Source organism: Vulpes vulpes, chromosome 7 (assembly GCF_048418805.1).
Source record: "Vulpes vulpes isolate BD-2025 chromosome 7, VulVul3, whole genome shotgun sequence".
NCBI lineage: Eukaryota > Metazoa > Chordata > Mammalia > Carnivora > Canidae > Vulpes > Vulpes vulpes.
The window spans coordinates 50,027,480-50,052,801 of record NC_132786.1 but is presented as its reverse complement, the minus strand read 5'-3'; the positions used below and the strand labels follow the sequence as shown (position 1 = coordinate 50,052,801).

General features: G+C 47.6%; 1 protein-coding gene across 23 annotated transcripts in view; it reads right to left on the bottom strand.

Moving 5' to 3' along the window:
* The window catches only part of ACSL1 (acyl-CoA synthetase long chain family member 1), a 69,735-nt gene extending 45,153 nt beyond the window's left edge, over positions 1 to 24,582 (bottom strand). For 2 of the 23 annotated variants that reach the window (XM_072763794.1, XM_072763786.1), the window contains exons 1-3: positions 24,387 to 24,436; positions 2,700 to 2,827; positions 2,036 to 2,262 (exon numbers count right to left, since the gene is read on the bottom strand). In XM_072763794.1, the coding sequence (XP_072619895.1) occupies positions 2,036 to 2,230 (195 nt within the window). In that variant the 5' untranslated portion in view covers positions 2,231 to 2,262; positions 2,700 to 2,827; positions 24,387 to 24,436. Of the gene's footprint in view, positions 1 to 2,035; positions 2,263 to 2,509; positions 2,588 to 2,699; positions 2,828 to 3,863; positions 4,198 to 6,744; positions 7,174 to 14,526; positions 14,627 to 14,751; positions 14,786 to 23,603; positions 23,704 to 24,386 lie in introns of those variants that run through there. The other 21 variants (XM_072763791.1, XM_072763787.1, XM_072763772.1 and 18 more) reach the window with 20 other exon arrangements.
* Between the last annotated feature and the right edge of the window lie 740 nt (positions 24,583 to 25,322).

Below are 25,322 nucleotides of genomic sequence, written 5' to 3'. Positions count from 1 at the left end.
AACCAAAAAGGGCAGATTCCTGTCATTTTAATACCCATGTAAGGTTTATGGGAAGAGGAGGGTAAAAATATGAATGTGAAATGGGGGCAGGGGGCATAAGATCAGGGTGTGGACTGGCAAATGGTGCTCACTTGTTTTCAAAGTAGGAACAAAACAACAATATTTTATCCTGGCAACCCATTCCTGCCACCATGCCAGATATACAGGCGCTTCATGAATACTTAATGAAGTGAATTAAGTGCTTCTTTCTGCCACAGAAATCTGTATGACCATGCTAGCTATAGAAAAGCATCTATAGTTACCGAGCATTGGAATTCAAAGCTAGTCTTAAATTCACTATTTTAAGGGCTTTTTTAGAAATGCAAAGCAAATTTTCTATCTCATTCCTAAGACCTACAAGTTCTGAAAATCAGAGCTAAATCCATTTCTATAAGCAAAGAGAAAAATCAGGAAGCCTCTCTACAAGGCAGTAGAATTACAGATTTTAATTTTCTTTTGGCTTAGCAGTAATTGTAAACTGTTCTACAGAGGACATGAGAGCTTATTTTTAATAAGTCTCACAATGACTTTATGCTGAGCTGGAACTTAAAAAGCACACTGTGAGTGCCTCCACAATTTCTCATACAATACGAATTAGGCATTTACAGTTACTGCTGAATTATAAATATCTTACATCTGCACTTGCCAAGTACTCTTTTCATGGTGATGGCAATGCTACTATGAGACACTGGGTCCTCCCCCAGAAGAAAAGGAATGTCAAACCTATTAGAAAAACTGAATTCCACTCCTTCTTGGTTTGTGACCAGCTGAGGTGAAATATTAACTCACATTTACCTCCTAAATAAGGTGCAAAGCCAACTTTTCTTGGCAATAATTCAGTCATTTTATTTTTACATTTTGGCATGAATTAGACTGACATACCTTCTATATGTTTTAAGCGTTTCAAATTTATGAATTCAAAAAAAAAATTCATGAATTCAAACAACTGCCTAAAAGAAAGCAAAGAACTAAAACCCTATAAATAACAAAAAGGTACTCAACGGGCCAGGGCTTTGACTGGAAGGGCACCTCTCCTCCTTGTGGCCATCAGCCTGGCAAGCAGGGCAGGATGGGGAAGAAGAAATAGTCTTTACATATGTTGAAAGTCAAAATGCTGAAAATCAATTCTGACTTGGGTAGACTAAAGAAAGAAACTACAAGGCAGAAAGGAGGCGAAGAGTCAGCGCACCAGTGAGAACGTGGCTTCTTCACCTTTTCAACGCCCTACGTTTTGTACTAGAGATTCAAAAGGGAAGGAAGGCAGAGCAGAAACATTAGGAAAGAATCTTCCTGAAAGGGTCCTTAGCTTTCCCTGTGCCATCCCACCTATGAAGCCCTAATTAGAGAACACACACTCTGGTTTCATTTTCATGACGATGAGAGCATGGCCTATAGTTTGCCCAAGTTACGTTCCAACCACGATCCTCAACAGCTCAACCTCCTGAATGCCCTTGCTTTTGTTCGTGCCCTACCTGAAATTCTGTGGCCATGTTATTCTGGCAAGTTCCTAGCCTCACCTTTTCCAGGTGAAATCTCAAAGAGTCCCTTCCCAAAGCTGGGGGATATGTTCTAAGTATCAGATATAAGATACAACACAGATGAAACCCTTCGTTCTGGAACATTTGTTCGACAGCTCTCTTCTCTGCTGGAACATAAGCCTTGCTCCCGGGAGCAGGAACTCTGTGCCTGTCCTTTCCCGCCCACAGAATCCTCCGGCGTCCTGGAGCGCCTAGCTCAGGGTAGAAGCCTCTGTGTGACCATAGGGAGATACCCAACCAACATGACTTCCTTGGTCCCTCTGCCCTCTATTCTGACCCCTACCCTCCATTTATTACCCTATTGACAAACTTCGGTTTGTTGAGCACATTCTGGCTTACAAAGTGCCCCTGCAAGCAAATATTTGATGGTGACTGATCTGGATCAATATAGCATTCAGCTGGCAATCTGGGGACACAAAGAAAACGCACGTGGCAGGCAGGCCAGCCTGTCTACTTACCGCCACCTCCACAGACTGCATGGAGAGGTCGCATGGTGGCTTCAGGGCTCTGGGTCTCGTGGCGTACCAGAAGGTGGTGATGGCTGCGAAAGCTCCAAAGCCCATGAGCGTGTTGGTCGGCAGAGTGCGAACGTACTGTCGGAAGTCAGCCAGCTCTGGCATTCGAAAATACCGGAACAGCTCGTGGGCTTGCATTGTCCTGTGTTGGTGGTTCCCTAAGCTGAATTCTGTCAAAAGAGAAAAACGTCACATTCATTCCAGGAAGGCAAGCCTAGTCTCCAGAACTCCCAAAGGCTGATCATCCAACTCAATGCCTGGCTGAGCCATCAAAGCGTTAAAAACCACAGTCTAATGGTCCAGCTCTTTCTTTGGCGGTCAAATGTCATTTCTCTAAAAACACTTTAGACATTCATTTTACTTCTGTCATATTGCGTGAAGTTTCCACTCCCCACATTTAAAAAGATTTTTACTCACGAAGAAGTCCTGCCACAACATGCTCAGGTGACATCAGTTACCACTTTCGTCCCTGATACACTCAACTCTCTATCAGGGCTAATGAGAAGAAAAGAGAGGAGGCACAAATCAGCCCACACCACCTAACGGCTGTCCACTCCCACATCTGACACATCTCAGAACTAGCTCCCAATGGGTCAAAGAGACCAACCTAAATTTCAACGTGTCTCTTGCTTTCCCATGCTCTTTGTGCACCAAAAGCATCAACACAAGTGCAGGGGGACTGTAGTTTGCTATTCTGATCAAATCATTTCCTTTACATTAGTACAGATGGTATGGCTAAAATAGAAAAAAAAAAAGGGTACACATAAACTTTAAACCAACCACCAAATAACTAGAGAGAGGTTGCAGCATAGTATTTGAGAAAAAGCATTAAGATCCCAGATTCTAGAGCCAAATCTTATCTTCCCAGCTTATTAGCTGTAGGATTTGGGACACATTAGTTCACCTCCTGTGCTTTATTTCCCTAAGTGTAAATGGAGGCTGAAAATAGTACCTATCTCGTAGGACTTTTATAATGACTAAATGATTTACACCGAGAGCTTAGAAACTGCTCAATAAATGCTGGGTACCCTTATTATTTCATCTACCAAGACTCTGTAATTAGTCCTGTGTGCAGAACAGTAAGGTACAGAGCTAATTAAAAAAAAAAAAAAACCCACAATGCCTGACTACAGAGTTTACAAACAAAACTGAGAAGCTAAAACACACAGAAGAAAATGTGATGAACAACCTACTGTATATAAAAGCCTCAATGTGGATGTTATAGACAATTTCTATATATATCAGCATAAAAAGTGTGCAGTACAGATAATAAATAAGAATGATTCTAATGAGAAGATGATTGATAAATAAATGCTGTAAAGAATGCTGGGCAGTAAAGGGAAGAAGATGCTCTGAAATGCTTTTCTCAAAAACTGCCTACCAATCCACCAAGTGCTAACATTTTAGCTGTAATTCAGAAGGTACTTATGAGCTACTTATCCTGTGTTCTTTTAAATATCTAAGTCACAAAGCTGAAAAGTTTTTTTCAAATATAGAAATCTTTACATTTTAATATACACTATTTTAATTTTTTTTAATGGAGTAGCAGAGTATCCATTGTTTTCACTGGCCATCAAGACTGCACTGTATTTGCTCAGCTCATGCAATCTTGTGCTACAACAGCTCTGTGTATACACGCGCACACACACACACACACACACACACGTGCACACATGCAGGACATTTCCAGGTTTTACATAACAATCGAGAAGGAACAGACAAGCAAGATTTCTTCAGGTCATAATTCTGGAGAGAAAGCTCCAGTACTTACAAAACCACTCGCCATCTGCCACCAAGAGCTGACTGCTAGGTGACACACCACTGCCGAACAGAAGAGGTGGCGAGGGTGGGGGTGGGGCGGAGGCTGGAGGAGCTCAGCTGCTTACCCGACCTGCCAAGGTCTCTCAGGGCATTAGTCACATGCCGACTCCTGTGCTGCTGCCCACTGGGCTAAAGGTAACTAGCAGGCAAAATTCATACTTGACTTCCCAGGAGAAGAGAGGGTGGAGGATGGGCCAATGAGCAGCTGGGAGCAGAGTCACCCCACTGCTCCACCCATGGGCAGGGACAGGCTTCAGTGTCACTGCCAGGCCAGATCTGAAAACAGACACTGTTTTCTTTCTGCTTGGCATCCCAATAAGAAGAGACAATGGACATACTTTTAAAAACCAGTGAAATAAATGATCAGATGTTGGGTGGTTATGTCGAACCAACATGAGACAGACCAAGAAAGAAACAGATTGTCCATAGTATACTCACAGCAGATTTATTCTAGATGACCGCATAGGAATTGAACTACTCTAGTCAGTGAACATATGAGAGCACGCAGTGTGGGCAAGGCCCTGTGCCAGCCGCTGGGAGGACAGTGCTGATGACCTGGTCCAGGTTCTCAATGGGCTAACCAGCTGGGGGGCGGGAGGGAAGGCACAAAACTAAGCAATGTCTGCAAGAAGTGACAAGTGTTACTAGCAGTGGGACTCGGGGACAAGGCAAGGCCTCTGTGAGGAAGGCATGCATATACAGAGACTGTAAGGATAAGCAGACAAATCAAGTCCAGTCCTGTTGGCACCGAGGGGTCAGGTTTCATAAACAGTATTGTCACCCTACAAACAAGCAGCAACCTGATGTGTACAATGTGCAAACCTGCCTTCTCTTCAAATCACCCCACCTTCTGGCCATCTTCATACCCACTGCACCCCAAATCTGAGGAAGACTTTCCCAACACACACACACACACACACACACACCTCTGCCCTTGTCTCTTCTCTCCCCAAAGTCCCTGAAGTCATTTCTGTAAACCTAGATCACATGAATTTGCGGGGGCTGTTCAACAGAATCCCATCCCTGTGTGAGAATTTTAAATAACTCCCCCATGAACAAATACCGTCATAAACTGGTGATTTTTCCCCTTATTTTAAGCATCACCAATAGCCAAGCTAAAAATAGCATTAGACTAAGAAAGACAAAAAGTCTATCTCCAGAGATAAGAAATAAACTAAGAAACTAAAAAAATTAAGAAAACTTGGAGAAAAGAAAAACTTCAGAAAATTACTGTCTTAGTAGCACCCATGCAAGAACATTTAATCAGACACTAATGTGTAATGTTAAGGGTTTAAATCCAGCTAAATTCTTATCTTTAGTGGGTAATGACAAGGTATAACAGTTTAATTCATGCCTCTCACTGGCAGCCAGGTGACAAGCTGCAAACCAACTTCACTGAACCAACTGGTTAATGCTGTACATAGGAAATACGATAATCCATCCAATAAAGAACTAAAACAAATCCTTCTTTTAGATCCACATGAGGGATAACTCTCAAACATGAATGGAAAGCATTCTAAATCTTCTCTCTTCTATGAAACTGCTATTAAGGAAAAGGTTATTTGGGGTATTTAGAAATGGAGGCAGACTACATTCAAAGAAAATTGGCCACAATCAATAGCCTTTCGATGCTGCAGGTGAACATAAACACGCTTTCAAACAGGCCCCCAACAGGTCTCGAAGAAGAATCAAGACTCATACTTGCCAACCAATGATTAAAACCCAGACAGATTTTAATTCTTATTCCAGAGGTATTCTAGTTGGAATATTTTTTAAATTCTTTCAAAAGCAAATTTCCACATCGTCCTCTCAGGAAGTTTAGAGGCTGGACAAATAACAATGCTGCTGTTTGCTAAGAATATGATTCAATCGGCTTAAAGGCTTAAGCAGTCAGTATTTCTCGCTCAAGAGCCCATAAGCCCACTGTAGCTACCTTCTCTGGCACATCCTTCCTCCGCCCACACCTACAAAAAAAAATGAGTTTGCTCTCTTAGGTCTTTTTGAATTTCCCATAAAGTTGAAGTCTAAAACCACAGAATGACGGAGAACATAACAGTGGTCAGGGAAGCATGGCACATGGCCAGTGCAAAGAACCAGTGGGTAGGGTGCCTCTAAGTAGACCTGGGCAGAAATTACAGGGCCAAGTACTAGAAACTGGATTTGCACGACTGTCAGAAACAGAAATCCTGGTACTTACCTACCCAAACTTTGCAAAGTATAGCTAGCAGCACAACTCACACCGATTTAGTGTTTGGGGAAGGCTTTCACGTCCTCTACCTCATGGGAACATCGCAATACAAGATGATCATAAGGAAGCTGTGGCTGGAGATTTAAGAGCCTTCCAGGAGGTGGGTCCCAAGACGGGGACACTGACCTGGCTCTTAGGTCATGCTTTTTCCTCTAAGCGAACAATTCCTAGCCTCTGCAGAGCCGCTGCTCCTCTGCACTGGAGTCACGGGCATACCTCTTTGCACAGGGGGCTCACAAGTCCCCACCCCGGCTTAGGAATCATGAGAGCAGGTGGTTTCTAAAGGTCCTTCCAGCACTCACATTCCGTGGCATGGTGAGACCTTAGCATCTGTACTCCATGTGAACGCTCCACGTCTTACATAACTGCTAGCATTTGCCCCATCATGCTAGATTCTGAACATATGGGTTCAAGGCCACCCGGACACAAAGGGTCACCTCCCAGAATTTTGTTTACACCAGGACAAAGTGGCTTGGAGCAAAGGTAACTCACAAGGACATCATTCTCTAAGGACGCAGGCATACACACGTGCGCACACACATACACACACACAGCTCCTGTGATTCCGCAGATGTGTACTTACATCAGCATTTTATGTTCTTCATATCATTTACAAACCAAAAAATGCGCGATCTGGATGTTTCTTCCCTTCTAAAGTTCCTCAAGCTCCCATTCAGCTGAATAATAGCAGTGTGATGGAATACTTCACGAGGAATGCAGCCTTCAAGCAAACCCACATAAATAGCACCCTTGCCCCGGCAGCAGCAAATGAAGAAATCCTGACATCTTTCCTTAAAAGCAGCAAGCCAAGCTGGCAAGAGGCTGCCATTCCTTGCCCCACCTCCTCCCCTCATACAATAGGCTATTTACAGAAGGCTGAAATTCCCCCTTTGTCCTGTGCTGGCTGGGGAGAGCTCAGCCTCGGAGAGGAACAAGAGAGCAGCAGCCAGACCGTGTGCTGTTCTTTCAATGTGCCACTCCAAAACCACTGGATTCGTGCTCCCTAACCCTGGCTGGCAAATGACCTAAAGCTAGATTTGCTTAAGCCATCCCCCCTTGAACCTAAAGAGCAGCTGGGCTCTCCCTCAAGCTGGGGTGCAGAGAAGCTCCACAGGGCTGTCAGGGCCCACCAGTTAGAGAGGAAAACATAGTGTCCAAACCCTATTCTGTATGGGAACTCCTGACCATGGTCACTGCCCTCGGCCCATCTTCTCATTGTGAGCATGAGAAGGAGAAAGACCATCAGGGTAACTTCAGGATCCCACACACAGGGGGGGGAATTAACTCCCCCCCCGCCCCCACAACCTTGGAGCGTTTCTTCCCAACTAAGTAGAGGAAACCCTAAACCCACTTAATTTTCATTAAAGTGATTCACTGGATCGCCAATTCAATTTCCAAGAATTTGAAAGAAGAAGTGAAGCAGAGATGCTCTGCTTTCAGAAAGCAGAGTTATTGAAATATTCAAGTCAAGTTGAAAATTCTATGCTAAACCACTCCCCTGCCCATCTCCCCAAAGTTACAAAGAGTAGGACAGAAAGTTTTTATTTATTTATTTTTATTTTATTTTTATTTATTTGAGAGAGAGAGAGAGAGAGAGAGAGAGACAGAGATAGCGAGAGAGAGCACAAGCTGGGAGGAGAGGGAGAAGCAGGCTCCCTGCTGAGCAGGGAGTCCGACGTGGGGCTCAATCCTGGGACCCCTGGGATCATGACCTGAGCCAAAGGCAGACGCTTAACCAACTGAGCCACCCAAGCACCCAGGACATAAAGCTTTTAAAGGATCAAGGTAGACTAATTTTTAACCAGTAAGATTAGGGGGATACCTCACCTGTTCATATTGGCCATCAAGCTACAACTACCATATATGCCCCCAAGTCAAGAGATTCCAAATATAATGTGTCCAACTTGAACAGATAAACTTTTAGGGACTAGATGAGATGGTCCAATGTCTACTTCTAATTGTTTCTGTATTCAGTAAGCTACATATATATTTAAGTCACATGACAATAAATTACTTGAGAAGTGTACACTTTCTCCCTATTTGCATTTCACTGATATTTTATTAAAATTCTTTGAACGTGCTTCTTCAAACAGGATCCTAGGCATACCCCTACAGCCCCTTTTTAAGGGTAAGTGGTTTTCTGTGGCATACCTTCACATTTATTTCTTCCATCTAAGTTGTTCCAAGTTGAAGCATTTTGTGAGGTCACATATGCGGCCACCACTGAACAAATCCTCCCAAGTCACAGGAACACATTTGTATAATGTTAGGACAGTTTAAAGATTTTCTTTATTTATTCATGAGACAGAGAGAGAGAGAAATAGAGACACAGGCAGAGGGAAAGGAGTCTCCCCACTGAGCAGGGAGCCCGATGAGGAATACAATCCCAAGACCGGGGGATCATGACCTGAGCTGAAGGCAGACCCTCAACCACTGAGTCACCCAGGTGCCCCTTGTTAGGATAGTTTTAAAAATTTGTCTGATGGCTCCATATTCATATAACTCAACCTCATACTTTACTGCCCTTTAAACTGACTTTTAAAAGCTTTTGACGATAATATCCAATATTTGCCTTTGTAAAGTCACGCCTCCAGAAATAACACCCAGCTGGTGTTAAACTTCTTTGCCTTAGAAAAGTCCAAAATCTGTTACTTGGCCTTTATGAGGACCCAAGACCAGGACTGGCAGAGGTACTTTCAGGAAAGGAGCCTTCTCTACCTTATGATGTTCAAATGGTAGTGACCCACAGGACGCCCCACTGAATGAAAGCCCTGGTGACAGAGAGGACACCCCACAGAATGAAAGCCCAGGTGACTCCTGATGACTGAGTCTCACCCTCCCTTGGGGCATGTACATTATTTACTCTTCCTACGCACAAGGTGGGGCTGGTCCTCGAGGGATGGGCGGTCTCAGAACATTCGCACTGCTTCAGGGTAGGGGGGACCAAACCCAAAGGCTGGAAGCAACTCCCCAGCTCAGCGCTAGGATTTTCAGCAAGTTAATCTGGAACAAGTGACAGGGTTAAGCTGGGTAGGAGAAGGGAAGGAAGACCTTGCGGGAAATCAGCTGGAAATTTCGATTTCTTTAGGAGCCCCCATGCTGAGCAATTACAAGCACGACTAAATGCGATCCTCACAATAGTCCTCACTGTCCAGGGATGTTCTCAGCTTTGATTCAAACACAGCAAACCAGGCCCAGGAAAAGTTGCACATCCTGCCCCGGCTCCATGCGACAATGGGACCCGAGGCCAGGTCTGTGAAGGCGAAGCCTCTGGACCCGGAGGGGCAGGTGCTGCTGCAGAGACACACGGTGATTGTCGTCTAGACCAAGGTGGGAGGCAACTCGGGGGATGACAAGAGCCATGATACATGGGGCTTTGAAACATCAGGGTCTGAACCCCAACATTCATCCACAGATGGAGGGACATCCAAGATGTGGTACCTGTAGACAGTGAAACATTATCCAGCCTTTAAAAAAGAAGAAAATTCAGAAAGGCACCAATAACATGGATGAACCTCAAAAATGTGATATGGGTTCTAGGGACTCAGAATTAGGCAAATTCGTAGAGAAAGAAATAGAGACTTCTGGAGTGGAGGGTGGGAGGGGAAGAAGGGGTTACTGCTTCATGGGGACAGAGTTTGTGTTTGGGATGATGAAAACTTCTAGAACTCCACAGTGGTGATGGTTACACAATATTGAGAATGTACTTACTGCCAATGAATTGTATGCTTAAAGATGGTCAAAGGGTAAAGTTTATGTTATGCCTGTTACAGGGTCCTGAAAACCCTCCTCCCGGCGAGGAGAAGGGGACATCCTCTCCCCCTGTATCTCTGGGCCAGCTCTGCTCCTCGTCTCAACAGGGCTGGGAAGGCAGGTGTCCCGGGCCCGCCACCTCTGTTCCTCTGCTGAGCTCCTGCCCTTCCCAGGAACCCACGAGAGAATCTACCCTCCATGCCCACTCTGCATTCCCCTCCCTGCCGTCTCCTTCACCTACAACCCCTTCCCTGGCCCTGTTGTAAAAAGTCCAGCCCTACCCAAGCAGGCCACCTTCTCTAATCAAGTCTTACATGACCTCCATGGGCAGAAGCAAAGAGCCCTCCTCTGAATTCCAGGAGTATGGTATTAGTAGCCCTTGTGCGATCCTTAGCACCTCCTAATTTTACACCTGTAGTGAGGGTATGCTTCTCCTATGTGTATGCTTCCCTCTCCTAGGCCAGGGCCTCTTCCCATCTGTCTTTATTATGTCCCTGATGCTTGACATAGTGCTTTGCCCAGAACAGGTGTTTCATTAACAGTCACTGAGCTATGAATGACCCTCTGTGATTCTGACCAATTCTCTGCTTACAGGCCCCAGGAAGGTGTATTTATAGAACAATGACTCTCCAAAGAGAAAGGAGGCATTCAAAGCATTTCTAAACTTTAGTGTTCTCTGTGTATACCCTACATTGTGGCTGCGGCTGCCGTTGTGAGCCGGTGTGCCAGAAGAGAGTAAGCACCACCTCCTAGGTGATGTGGAGGGGGACCAAAAAAAAAAAAAAAGGTTGCAAGCCACTGATTTAAAGCTACATAAAAATACTCTCCCACACATCTTCCCGGGATGTTTTTCAATTTCCAGACTGTTTCACTTATGTATAATGTCACCTCAAGGTCACCTAAGGACTAGGGTCCTCCCTTCTCCTTCGCAGACATTGAGACATATATTGAGACAGGAGACAGTGGATTACTTTTTGAAAGATCAAGGTTGGGTCGACTGGGTGGCTCAATGGTTGAGCGTCTGCCTTTGGCTCAGGGCGTGATCCTGGGGTCCTGGGGTCGAGTCCTGCATTGGGCTTCCTGCAGGGATCCTGCTTCTCCCTCTGCTTATGTCTCTGCCTCTCTCTGTGTCTCTCATGAATAAAAAAATAAATAATATTAAAAAAAAAAAAAAGAAAGAAAGATGAAGGTTGCCCATAAGGAAGGAAAGAGAGCAAGCAAACAACTTTCTTAAGTAGAACTGCAAATGCCAGAAGAAGGGGTCTAGAGTCTAGAGACTGACATCAGGTTGGCCGCCAGCTCCTATAAGTGAGTCTTCTATGACAAAAAAGAGAATCCTCCAAACCAGAGAAACATCCCAGGAGCTGGAAAGCAATGGTGGGATTGCAGGGAGGAGAGCCCTTAGAAATACCCATGGTACCGGATGGGTGGCCATCTGAGACGTAAGGAATGCTACAAGCAGGACCTGCCCAGCATTCCCCAGAGGGAAAAGCCATAGAGTTCTCCTCCCTTCTCTCTTCAACATAGATACGGAGACCTGTCATGTAAAGCCACTGGGGAAAATGACAATTACAGTTTGGACATGGCCAGCAAAGATATCCAGGTGATGTGAGGTGGCACGGACTTAGGAGAAGTTTCCATTTGAAAAAAAAAAAAAAAAAGTTCCTAAGAGAAGCAAGATTTTCCCACTGGTCTTCAAACGCTGATTTAATACTGTTAAGTGAGTTCTCAGAAGCTACAACAAGGCAGGGTCAGGATGTTTCCTGGTGCAAGTTAGAGAAGGGACAGGCTGGGCAGACCAGGCCTCAGTTGGTCGTCTCACTTGAGCTGGAGACCCAACTCTTCTGCAGGAACCGAGATGGAAGAGGCTTCTGTAGGTTCAGCTTCCCACTTGTCAACTGGATCCACCAGGACACAGGTTATGCGACATCCTCAGGTGACATCCGGCACAGGGAGAGCCCTAATTCTGTCCAGAGGACCATGTTAAGAACATGACACCATGGGCTGGGTGAATCGAACAACACAAGGAGAGCCTATTAGGACAATAGCTAGAGATGGAAATGTAATTCCTGCTGCCACTGAAAGAACCCAAAACGGACTCTCCACCTCCCTGGCCTGCGATGAACCACAAAGCAAGTCCTGAGACAGGACACTCTACCTCCTGGAGGTAAAGAACTCAGTAGGAAAGAGGACCAATGTTCTCATAGCACACCATAGCTGGACCCAGCAAGGCGGGAACTCCTCTTCACCCAGGGCCCCGGAATGGGAAGGAGGGCCCATCTGTTCGAAAAACTGCACACACAGGAGGTACCACAGTCCCGGGGTTCCTCAGATGTTTTGGTCCAAGAAAATACTGGTCTCAGATGCAGAAATCTCACTGTTCTAGATACTGGCTGTGCCCCTGCTGAGCTGCCAAATCTTGTGCCAGCTCCGCTGCTGCCTGTGTGGGCCTCAGAGGGGATAAAGAAAGGATGGGAACAGAGGAAATGTACACCCCCTTCTGTCACCAAAAACCGTGGAGCATCTCCAAGAAGACGCTAGAGAAGGCAATGGATGGCCACATGGCCCTGCCGTTCGGGACTAAGTAACAGGATTCCACCTCCACCCAGGAACTCCAGACGACAGCACGACACAGGAAGAAAAGCGGCCACATACAAAACTGTCTGTTCTACGTGGCATGTAGGTAGTTGTTCTGTGATTTTCTCATTCTGTGTACTTTGTTATTATTTGCTTATTGCTCAAGATGAAAAAGATATCATTGGGTCAAGTCAGTTCATTTCCTCATATATATATCCCACCTGCTCCAGAAAATGGCTTAGGGTGGCAACTCACCTTCTAGGAGCCAGACAGATGGCACAGAAGCCCCTCCCAGATAATACAGCCCTGGGCCCTCATTGGCCGCCCTCTGCTGGACTCTGGAACAGCCACTGACCGACTCCTACAGAAGGGTCCCCTTGAGAAAGAAAGCCCATCCACACTACGATCCTACAGCTTTGGGAACTGATTTGCCAGGAGTAAAATTGACACATCCATTGCATCCTGCCAACAGGTTAATGAACCAAATCGTGGCGGGAAACCCCACTCTCCCTGGTCCCTTGAGCCAGAAGGCCAGCAGCATGAGGTCGCAGCACTTGTGGCACTTCCTCTGCCTTCAATGAGTTTGGGGTATGGGTGAAAACAAACACATCTGCGAGGGACACCTGGTGGCTCAGGGGTTGAGCGTCTGCCTTTGGCTCAGGTCGTGATCCCAGGGCCCTGGGATTGAGTCCCACACAGGGATCCCCATGGGGAGCCTGCTTCTCCCTCTGCCTGTGTCTCTGCCTCTCTCTCTGTGCCTCTCATGAATAAATAAAATCTTTAAAACACACACACACACCTGCAAAAAAGATGTGACCACACTATCCAGACAGAACATGAAGAAGTAAGTGGCAGAGGGCTTCGGGAGGGAGAAAGCACTACATATGGGCGGGAGGGTGGAGGCAGGCTTCCAGAGAGCAGGGTGCCAGCCTGCAGAGACAGGCAGGGGTCGGAAAACAGCCTGAGAGCCCGCCCGGGCTGGCCGGCAGGGTTGGGGCGGCTGGCTGGTCACACAGCACGGGGCCATGACCCAGGGTGGTGGACGCGTGGGCCCTGCTCAGACTAGGCCACAGCTGGCAGCAGAGGCCCATCCCCTGCAGAGTATCTCGTGTCCCCACTGGGGCACGGCCCGGTGCAGGGGACCGAAAAGAACCAGGCCCAGTCCTTGCTGCTCACAGAGGTCACAACGATCAAATAGCGGTGACCTGGATAAGACGGCTGAAGGGACACCAGGTTGGGTAGAGTTACTTACACCTCTTAAAATAGACTGCTGTTTCGGAGGGATGGAGAAACCAGGGGCTCGGCTCAGCCGCCCAGGGTAGGGGGAGACAGACCACAGACACGTGTCGACGCAGATGGAGAAAGGCTGGCCGCTCCTGGACAGGGGCCCTTGAGTGGTTACAGATTTCAGCGCCCAACTGCCAGGCCCCTGAAAAGCAAGGATGAAGGGAGACCTACCAAACCTTCTTCCACTGTGGGCTTCCTCAAGGCCAAACAGAGCCTCGGAAGAGCGCAGGGACCTGTGGTAACCTCTAAGTTTCAGTGGTGTTGGAGGAAGTGACACGTGAGATCCCAACACGGCTGAATCTGAATCGTAGGAGGAGGGAAGGGGAGCACTTGGCCACCAGCGCGGGCCAAGGGCTAGAATAACTCCGAGAGTTCAGGTAACCAGGGGAGGAGATGACTGGTCCCAGGGATGCTGAAAACAAAATGAATCCAACAAGTTGCAGAGGACTGCTGAAAAATGACAACGTGGTGTTTAAAAGAAGGGAAGGCAGAAAGAGATCGTCTCATCTGGCTATTGCCTGAATAAGCGACACTAGTTTTGGGGTGTCTATTTTCCCCTTATGTCGTGTTTAAATTTTATTGTGAAAATTCCTACATGGATTCAAAAGTATATAGAATAGTATGAGAAGGCCAAATGTGCCCAAAATCCCAGCTTCAGCTTTAATCACGATCAGTATCTTGCTAATATTGTTTTATTTCACACCTATTTGTTTTAAAAATGATTTTACAGCAAATCGCACACATCTACCTTATCATTCAGGTGACACTTCTGAGCCCCATCCGGCGCTATGATCCTACAGCTTTGGGAACCGATTTGCCGAGTGTAAAACTGACACATGTGCTGCATCCTGCCAACAGATTGAAGGTTTCAACAAAGAAAGCCAACCTAAATATTGACACGAAGTGCCATACCCAGCATGATATTTAACTGTTACACAGAAAAGATCTAAATGTTCAATTTGAGAATATTTACCGTGTATGTACTCTGTATCACATATTGCTCCAGACTCGGGGGACACAGGAGTGAATAAAACAGAAAAAAATTAATAAAATCTTTGTCCTAAGGCACCTGTGTGGCTCACTTGATTAAGCATCTATCTGCCTTTGGCTCAGATCATGATCTCGGGGTCCCGGGATGGAGCCCCATATTGGGTTCCCTGCTCCGCGGGGAATCCACTTCTCTCTTTCCCTCTGCCCCTCCCTCCAGCTGTTCTTTTTCTCTCTCTCAAATAACTAAAATCTTTTTAAAAGAAAATAAAAATAAAAATAAAAGTTTCATCCTAATGCAGTGTCTACATTGTCAAGCTTTGGATCCAAAGTCAAGAGACTCTGGATTTGGGACGCCCGGGTGGCTCAGTGGTTGAGCATCTGCCTTTGGCTCAGGTCATGATCCCGGGGTCTTGGGATCGAGTCCCACATTGGGCTCCCTGCGGGGAGCCTGCTTCTCCCTCTGCCTATGTCTCTGTCTCTCTGTGTCTCTCATGAATAAATAAAATCTCCCTCTGCCTATGTCTCTGTCTCTCTGTGTCTCTCATGAATAAATAAAATCTTAAATAAATGAATAAATAAAATCTCTCATGAATATATATATATACACACACACTCTGTATTTAACATGATTCTCCTTAAGTCCAAGGCCAATTTGACATGAATCACAACTTAAGTTTCACAAAGAACTTTTGATCTCCCCCCTTAACTGACAAACTGAGTTCTCTCTCTCTCTCCCTTTTTTTAAATGGCATTTAGAGATATCTTGCCATGCTGATGTAGAGAAGCAGTTTAATTTTCTGGTTCTCTAAACTTTTTTTTTTTTAATTTTTTTTTTTTATTTTTATTTATTTATGATAGTCACAGAGAAAGAGAGAGAGGCAGAGACACAGGCAGAGGGAGAAGCAGGCTCCATGCCCTGGGAGCCCGACGTGGGATTCGATCCCGGGTCTCCAGGATCGCGCCCTGGGCCAAAGGCAGGCGCCAAACCACTGCGCCACCCAGGGATCCCCTGGTTCTCTAAACTTTTTGTAGGGCATCCAAAATAATAAATAAATGCATCCCTAATATATAAGTACACTCACTTATAAACTCTAGACACTTGCAAATATTTTCCAAACATTATAAAATATACATATATGAATCTAAGCTAAAAAAAAAAAAATCTACAGGGACGCCTGGGTGGCTCAGCAGTTGAGCATCTGTCTCTGCCTCAGGTCGTGATCCCAGGTCCTGGGATTGAGTCCTACATCAGACTCCCTGCAGGGAACTTGCTTCTCCCTCTGCCTATGTCTCTGCCCCTACCCTTGTGTCTCACATGAATGAATAAATAAAATCTTTTATAAATAAATAAATAAATAAATATCTACAGAAGTTCTAATATATACACTCTGAAACCTAGATGGTCTACCCCCACCGTGGGGCACGTGTATCCCATTTTGGAGACCACTAACTGAGCAGAACCTGCAAATTCTCTGGGCACCTGCCTGCCAGTTTTTGAGTATGGGAGGCAATAAATAAAAGTGCTAACTGGAGAACCATGAAAAGCTTGCCACAGCTAGGCGGCAGCGTACAGTTCCCGCCAAAGCCTGCACACACACTTGCCATCTAAGAGGGAGACAGAGATATTAAACGTTGCCCATGAGGGAAAGAAGTGTCCTGGAGACGGCATGACGATGCCAGTGGCGTCATCTGGCCAAGCATGAGAGCCCAAATGGACTGGGACAGCTAGTGTGGAGGAAAAAGAATCAAGGCCTCAGGTCCATGGCAGACTAAAAGGCTGGCCTCATCTGAGGGGTCTCTCCTGGGGAGCCCCAAGCTTCAGCCCCTGCCTCAAGGGCTAAGAATCTTTGGCCCACCTACACCCTGGAGAGGTGCTGGCATGAGTGGTGCTCATCTCCGAATCCTGTCAGGAGAGGAAAACACAAGCTGGCTCTGTCTTCGGAGCCCAGATTGTCTCTGGGCTCTTAGCCACACCTTTCTGGACCTTGGTTCTGTCCTCTGTGAGGTAGTTGGTTGGACTGCTTAACGGTCTAGTTTCCTGCCAGCTCCACGTTCTGGAGTACCTCAGAGGCTTGCCGGAGGCACAGTGTGGGTAACTGTCCCTACAGAAGGAACACACGGCTACTGGACCATTGATTGCCCTAGTGGCACAGAAACAAGGTACGGTTTTTAAGTAGGAATACCAGGTAAATGAAGACTCCAGTACAGTTATGTAAGATTATCTAGAACTTGACACTGATCTGCCTCCCGCCCACATCCTGCAAGGCCTACAACCACCTGCTGTTCAAACGGCTCTGAACGTACCCTGAGAGAGATCCCTCAGATGTACTCCTAGACACTAAGGTCAACCCAATGAAAGTTCAGGCTTTGGTCTAGTGATTTTCTTTTTTCTTTTTCTTTTTTTTTTTATTTATGATAGGCACACAGTGAGAGAGAGAGAGGCAGAGACACAGGCAGAGGGAGAAGCAGGCTCCATGCACCGGGAGCCCGACGTGGGATTCGATCCCGGGTCTCCAGGATCGCGCCCTGGGCCAAAGGCAGGCGCCAAACCGCTGCGCCACCCAGGGATCCCCGGTCTAGTGATTTTCAATGCCTTGATCTTAGCTATAAGATCTAAGCTTGCCCAGTATAATATACAAACCTGGAACACTGAAATGTATATTCCTGTCAGTGACCCCCTTCTACAGGACACCTGACCATCAGAACGTCTCCTGCTCTCAAGCAATCATCAGACGATATTAAGTGCTGACTAGCAGTAAGGTCTCATGTTAAGCTGCTGAGAACACACAAATGGCAATGACTAGATCTATTAAGTGCCCAAAGGCCTAGAATGTGGCTGAGGAGCCTATGTGAGGGACGAAGATATGCTCACATGAAAGGCAAATGAAGGAGGGAGGGAAGGGTGCTATTTAAACACTGAATAACCAGTACAGCCAGGCATCAACCAATTGGGAAAGAAGAAGGCCACTGCCCCAGAACATGCTCAGGAGATCCTTGGACAGAGCAGGCATTAACTCTCTAGAATCTGAATTAGGGGTGGGGGCACTTGGGGTAGCAGCTATTTCTAACCGATATGGGGGTGTTTGGGCATTTTAACCATTGTTGTGGCTGCCAGCACATCCCAGCTAGCTGAATGGCAGCCTACTAGGGTTCCGGTGAGTGATCTGGAGTCTCTAAGGAGCAGGCCCATGAGGAAGAAGGGTGGCATGAGGAATCACAGACAGGTCACCCTAATGCACATGGTCCATGAGGCCCTTCCAGGACACAGGGAGGCCAGTCAGGCCGAGATCTTGGGATGCAGAGATCTTGAGGCAACCCTGTGCTTCCAGTCTGCCTTCCAGAAGTCCCATGATGCGGTGGTTTGGGAGAGGCACGGGAAACAGCAAGTTGGAACCAAACTAAAAGCTTTTAAGAGCCAAGCTAAATAAAGACTTGAGGCCTTCTGGAGGGAGCCCTGGAAGGCTTCTGGGCAGAGGAGGGATTCACTCAGAATTCTGCATTAGGAAAAGGAATCAGCCTTTCTCTTTCTCTCTCTCTCTCTCTCTCTCTCTCTCTAACGAAGGGTCTCTGCTGTCTAAACCAGAGGTGACAGGCTATGGATTGGGCAGTGACGCCAAGGAGAAAAAGGAAGAAGTACTATGTATTGTGCAATACTATACAGAGAGTAAGAGTAGTTTTAGGAAAAGCAGTTTGCAGGGCCCAAATCAAGGACTACATGAAGATCTGGTCATTCCCCGAACCGGCCCAGGGCCCAGGAACAAAATCCACTGTGTGATGGCCAGAGGAGAACACAGGTTGTGTAACTTGGGCAAAGTCACCTATTTCCCACACAATGGGTCTAGCCAAGAGAGCAAGTTCGGCTATTTCAGTGTTCTGGGAGCCTAGGGTCATTTGGAGGTGCCTGAGACAGGGAGCCAGAGGAAGCAAGCGTACGTGCATACGCTGGGGTTCCCGCCCCTGCCCCCTTCAACCGTGGCAGTCCTGCTTTTATTTGATGTCTTGCGGTTCTGCCTAAAATTGTACTGGAAAAAAAAAAGGCACCCATACCCACTAGATCATCCCGCTGTGCCTTCAAACCCTGAAAATTCACACTTCTGTTTCCTTGGCTCTAACGTGCTGAGAAAGTCTTTTCTGATTAAAAGTACCCTCAGATATACAGCAGAAAGCAAATCCGTGTGCCACGGTGAGGCTGATCTCTTGCTGAAGTGAGTGAGGCTTGGCCATCCCTGCTAAGCCTGGGTCCCTGTTCCCAGCCACGTGCTCTCTGCCTTCTACACACTTGATGCAGTAACCTTGCACCTCGGCTGTCGGCCAAGTCTTATGAGAACAGCTTCCAGGGCAGGCAAAGCCTTTTACTCTTCTAGTTTAGAAGGCCAGAGCTGAATAGCAGGTGATCTTGCCACTCCCCGAACCAAGCTGAATCAAAATCTGTTGTCGTTTGCAGCGCTCTGGTGGTAGCAAGACAGAGTGTAAAAATGAGACAGGGAAGTATCAAGGAGCAATGACACGGAAAAAGAACCAGCTCTGTCCTCAGGCTTGCTCCTAGATAGGTAACCCGGAATTTTCCAGACACTCCTGGGACTAAGAACCCTTCCAGCTCCAGGGAGGAAGCAGAACCAATTAATTAGGAGCTCTGACCCTGAGGCCTAACTGTGTAGGTTCAAGTCTTGGTGTGGGTGACCTAATCCTTGCACTGTAGAACAGGAATAGTAGGCCCTACCTTCCAGGGTTGTCCAGGGGATTAAGTGGGCTAACGCCTCAGGAGCACTGGCGCTGTTGGCTGTTATCACCACCTATCATGGCCCGAGCCTCCCCTGGCCGAGCTGTGGCCACAGGTTAGTCAGCTGACCCTGCTCTGCTTTGTAGTTGACAGCTGAGCCTTGAGGGAGAAACTAGGCTCTGTAGCAACTTTCTCTTTACTCTAGTTATTAAAAGAATAAGCGGTATTCGAGGTATTTGGGCCTCAGATATATGGACATTTCTCTCACAATGAAGCTGAGGGGAAAGTAACCAATCTCTTCCGCAGCTGAAACTGGGCATGTGGACAGACAATACACGTTCATCAGAAGGCCTTCCAAAAGAGGACGTGGTACCAACAGCAATCCCCATTTCCTCCTCTGACGCCTTAATTTTTTCCATTTGTCTCTCCAGACCATGAAACCCCTATTTCGGCAGCTTCTGACTAGAACACATGCACCCAAAAACCCATGAAAACCATTCCCGAACAAAAGTAATTTTCAAATCACTGTCAATTTCAACAGTTGTAGAGCAGAACATGCCATCGTTTTTTTTTTAAAAGAGAATTTAAATATATAAGAAGGTTGGCAAACTTTCTGAAATAGTTATTCTTAAATATCCAACAAGAGAGGTGCCTGGGTGGCTCAGTCAGTTGAGCATCCGACTCTTGAGATTGGCTCGGGTCACGATCTTGGGGTCCTGGGATGGAGCCCACATTGGGCTCTGGGCTCCAAGGGGAGTCTGGCTTGAGGATTCTCTCTCCCCCCACTCACATATGCTTGTGCCCTCTTTCTCTCAAATAAATACATCTTTAAAAAATATATATCCAACGACAGGAGAAGGGTAAATAAATTGGGACGTATCCCATACACCACATTATGCAGTCATCCTCAAAACTCATCTTTTGGGAAGTAGGTAACAACATGGAGAAATGTTCACAATATAACTTAGGTGATTAAAATTAAGTTATCAAACTTTTTATCTTCAATGGAAACTATATGCTCAATGTAGAAAAAAACTCTTTGGCAATAACAGAAAAATGTTAATAGTGTTTTAATCTTGGGGCACCTGGGTGGCTCAGTGGTTGAGCATCTGCCTTTGGTGCAGGTCATGATCCCAGGGTCCTGGGATCGAGTCCCACATTGGGCTCCCCAGGGGAGCCTGCTTCTCCCTCTGCCTACATCTCTGCCTCTCTCTCTCTGGGTCTTTCATGAATAAATAAATAAAATCTTTTTTAAAAAAGTGTTTTATTCTCTTGAAGGCCTTTTTTTATAGCTCTCAAATTTTCTATAAGCATAAATTCCTGTTACAAAAAGCATATAATATATAATATTCCTCTTTCAATATAATTCTTACAATAAAAGCATGCATCCCTATTAATTTTTTTTTAGATTTTTTTTTTTAATTTATTCATGAGAGACACAGAGAGAGAGAGGCACAGACACAGGCAGAGGCAGAGGGAGAAGCAGGCTCCATGCAGGGAGCCTGACGTGGGACTCGATCCTGGATTTCCAGGATCACCCCCTGGGCTGAAGGTGGCGCTAAACTGCTGGGCCACCTGGGCTGCCTGCATCCCTATTATAATATAAATACTTTCATATTTACATACTATGTATATGTTTTATATTTTATATACATATACACACATATATGTAGGTTTTCTGAGGCAAATGATTTTGATTTATATATTAGACAGCTTTCACATTTTCATTTAAAGCTTGAAGACTGGCACTAATTCATAAAGAGAATTAGCCCAGGTGCCTACACGGAGCCAACAGTTTTGAAATCTTAGACTGTGGAGATAAGACATCTGCCTCCAGCCAAAGGTATTCTAGACAGGCAGCACAGGGCAACAGAGTGCTCACCTCCACCTGCTTTTGTCCATTTCTAGGAAGGCTCGCATCATATTTCATTGTCCCCTCTTGAGTTCACAAAGGTTACAATTCGGTCAAGAACTTATAAATGTCAGGGTGGAAAAAAGCAGAAAAAGGAAGCTAACAGAGACTATGCCATAGTTTTCTCTTGTCACTGTGGTCTGGGCAACTTTCTCAAATTTTGTTATCACTTTGGGCTTCCACAAACCAGAAATTCCTATGAGTTGTCATTTCACATTCTAGGTAAGGAACTGGAGATAAAGTGACAATCTCAGAGTCACAGCCACTGGTAAAATTGCCTCCGTTCTCGTTCATAAACTTTACAAACTCATGTTTCTTCAAAAGCTCTCCAGGGACGCCTGGGTGGCCCAGTCAGTTAAGCAAGCACTGGGACTCTGGGTTTCAGGTCAGGTCATGATCTCAGGGTTGTGAGATGGGGCCCAGCCTCAGGCTCTGCATTCGGGGCAGAGTCTGCTTCAGATTCTCTCTCCTTCTTCCTCTCCTTCCTGCTAGGGCTCACTCTCATTCTCTCTCTCTCTCTCTCAAATAAATAAATAAATAAATAAGCAAGCGAGCAAGCAAGCAAGCTCTCAGAGCCCCTTGAAGTAGGATAATATTGAAATTTAAACTCAACCACTGGCAGCTTCAGATCAGCTCTGTTCAGTGAGATGTACTCTCCAGGCAGGAATGTCAAAGAAAAGTGATCCTAAGGTGTCTGTCTGCCCAAGTTGGAGGGACCACCTTCAGTAAAAACTGATATTTACTGATTTCAAGTTAGGCCATAGGATACCAACAGCTTGGAGCTGCCTTAAAGGAAGTTCCTCTGTCTAATACAAGAGGCTAACCCAGTGCATCATCCAAACAATACTGTTCATAAAACGTTATTAATGGGTCCTAACTCAACAGAATTTGGATATAAGGGACAGTAAGTGCCAAAGGATAACGGACATAATGCTTCAGGTGGCAAACTGGCACCATAAATTCAGCAACTGACCTTAAAAATTGTATATTCATCTCAGGTTACTGAGGATCAACATCTAGAAATTACTAGTATTCCTGGTCTTGCTCTTTCCAGAAAAGTGAAACTTGAAGGGAGCGAAGAGAAATCCCCAGCTGTGATGACAAAACAATCTGATCTTTCCCCCGCCCCTCTTCTGTACACATCCATTTTTCACAAGACAGCCACATTAAGAAGGAAAGATGTAGTAAGGCCTGGACACGGAGCATGACACTGTGGCATGCTAGTACACCCTCAGTTATTTCCAACTTCATTCAAAAGAGAGGCAGCCAGGAAAACTCCAACCTCTAGGATACAAACAGAAACCTGTCCTCATCTGCATTTGTCACAAGTAGCTATCTCTTAAAGGCCCCAAATTAAAAAGCCCAGAGATCTCTTTTTAGTCAGGCTGCCTGCAATAATAATAATAATAAAAATACTGCCAACATACGCATAACAGAAACAGGAAGGAAGCAGGTCAAAATGCTTATAATTTTGTGCTCGCTTCGGCAGCACATATACAAAATGCTTATAATTTTGAGGGGCAGGGTGATTTAAAAAGGTCTCTGTTTATAGCAAATGCAGAAGACAGAGGTCTATGATATAAGGTCTATAGTACGTCCATATTATTTTAAGTAGGAAGGGAGGTCCGAGGTTTGCTATTCTTAAGGATTTTTCCTCTTCCAGTCATAGAATCTTATTAGCTTATGAAAGGCCTTGGCCTAATGCAGTGTTTCACAAATACAGAGTCAAGTTTCAGACCGGGAATGGGTTCTCCCATTTGAGCGAGGACAGGAAAGATCATCTCCAAAGGCTGGCTCCACAATGATGGGAAGCAAGATTTCCTTTAAAAGCTCGACCTCCTCGACCCCACTCCTCTGCATCCTAATCTGCCGTCTCTACTTGAAAGTGCAGAATCAATCAGAAATCTCTGAACTGACTTTTTGCTTGGGTTAAGCAAATTTCATCGCAGATGAAATCTGTGTCAGAAACGGAGACTGCATGGTTTTTTTTTTTTTTTCTCATGCCAAAAAAATAAATAAATAATAAAAGGAAGGGTATTGACCGTCCGAGGCACTTTGGGATACTCCTGCATCAAGAAGACGTTTAAAAGTCTTCACTTTTAAAAGACAGGGAGCACTCTTAACAAGGGTCTTCCTTAATTAAGCCCCGTAACCTTGAAGGTAGGTGGGGTGGGGAAGGGGTCTGAGACTCTAACACACACACGGTTTACCGTCCGTCTCTAGGTTCTAGTCCACGTGTCCGTTAGAGTCACCGGCCACCACTCTCGTCTACGCTGCAGGTGATAGGAGTCATTTCTTGCTTCCTAATCTCAAAAGAAGAAGAAAAAAAACAAACAAAAACAAAAACCCGGGCTCGGTACATCAATGCCTCCAACGCGGCTCCGTGCAGCGGCTCCGGGCGCTCCCCGGGAGACACCGCGAGAATTTCTGCATTTGGCAGCGGGCTTCGGATGCTGCCGCGGAGCCTCCTGCAAGCAGGCGCTCGGCGCAGGGGCCATCACCCCGGGGTGGCAGGACGGCCCGGCTCCGGGCGCGGTCCGAGAGCGCCCGGCCAGCCCCGCCGCGGGGCCGGGAGGGATGCCCGAGGCCCGGAGCCCCCGGCTGCAGCCCCGCGGGATCAGCCCTCCGGCGCACGCCCGGGGGCCCGCTTCCGGGCCGGGCCGGTCCCCGCCGCCACACAGGCAGGGGGCCGGTCCCGCGGCGCGCGTCACCCGGGCCCCGCCGGGCACCAGCCCCGCGGGAAACGGCGGCCGGGCATCCCCGGCGCAGCACAGGAAGCGGCCCGGAGGCCTCGGCTGCCGCCGCCGCACGGGGAGCCGGGCGCAGAGGCCGGAACAGCGCAAGGGCCCGGGAGCCGAGGGGCGCCTCACGCGTCTCCGCTGCGGCCGCCGCCTCCCGGGCTTGGCCCGCCGGGGCAGCCCGAGCCCCGCACCTCCGCCGCGCCGCAGCCGGAGACGACGCGGCTCCCCGCCGCTAGGGCACTCACCTCCCCGCCTGGCCGGGCCGCTACGCCGCCGGCTGTCACCGCAGCCCCACTGCCTGGCCAGCGCCCGCTCCGGATGCTATTTAAGGGCGCCGCCGTAGCCGCTGCGCCCTGGCTGCGCCCCAGCCTCCAACGCCGCCGAGCCAGGCTGCTGCCGGTGCGCCCGCCGCGCCCGCCGCGCCCCGCCGCGCCCCGCCCCGCCCGCAGGCCCCGCCCACCAGCAGGGCCCGCCCACCAGCAGGCCCCGCCCCGTCCATCCGCAGGCCCCGCCCCGTCCACAGGCCCCGCTCCGCAGGTCCCGCCCCGCAGGCCACGCCCCTGTGCAGGCCCCGCCCCCGGCGCGTGCCCGCCTCGCGTCTGGCTACGCGCGAGCCCCGCTGCCTGCTGGCGGGTGCAGGGAGGCGGCGAGCTAGCTCAGCCCTTCGCCAGCCCTCGGCTTTACAGCGAGTCTACGGACAGGCAAAGGGTAGATTGCAGAGCCTCAACCTAGAAGCCTGGCTAGCCCTGGAGTCCCGCGGCCACGGGGACAGGAGGACGCCCTTTCGCATCCTCCACCCGCCCCCCCCATGGCCTGCCCTGCTGACTTCTCGGCGGACGAGGGTTGGGGGCTTCTGCAGGGAGGGACCCTGCTGGCGGGAGGGCTTCCTTTGCCTATTTTTGTTTGGCACCCACTTGCGGAGCCCCGTTTAACCCGATTTCACCACGGTCCCCACATGGGGTTTCGCCACAGGCCCTGGCAGGGGAAGGCTCTTGTCTGGACTTCTGCAATGCCCTGGCGTGAAGCAACCCTGGACTAATCAAACCGGGTATAGTTAGAGCACAATGCACACTCAACGTTACTCAAGGGCAATGTTCACCTGCCAAGTTCTCGGAGCCGGTGGAGCCTACTCAGCCTTCGCTGTGGTTTTGAGGGGTTCTGCATCCCTGCGATGCCCATTT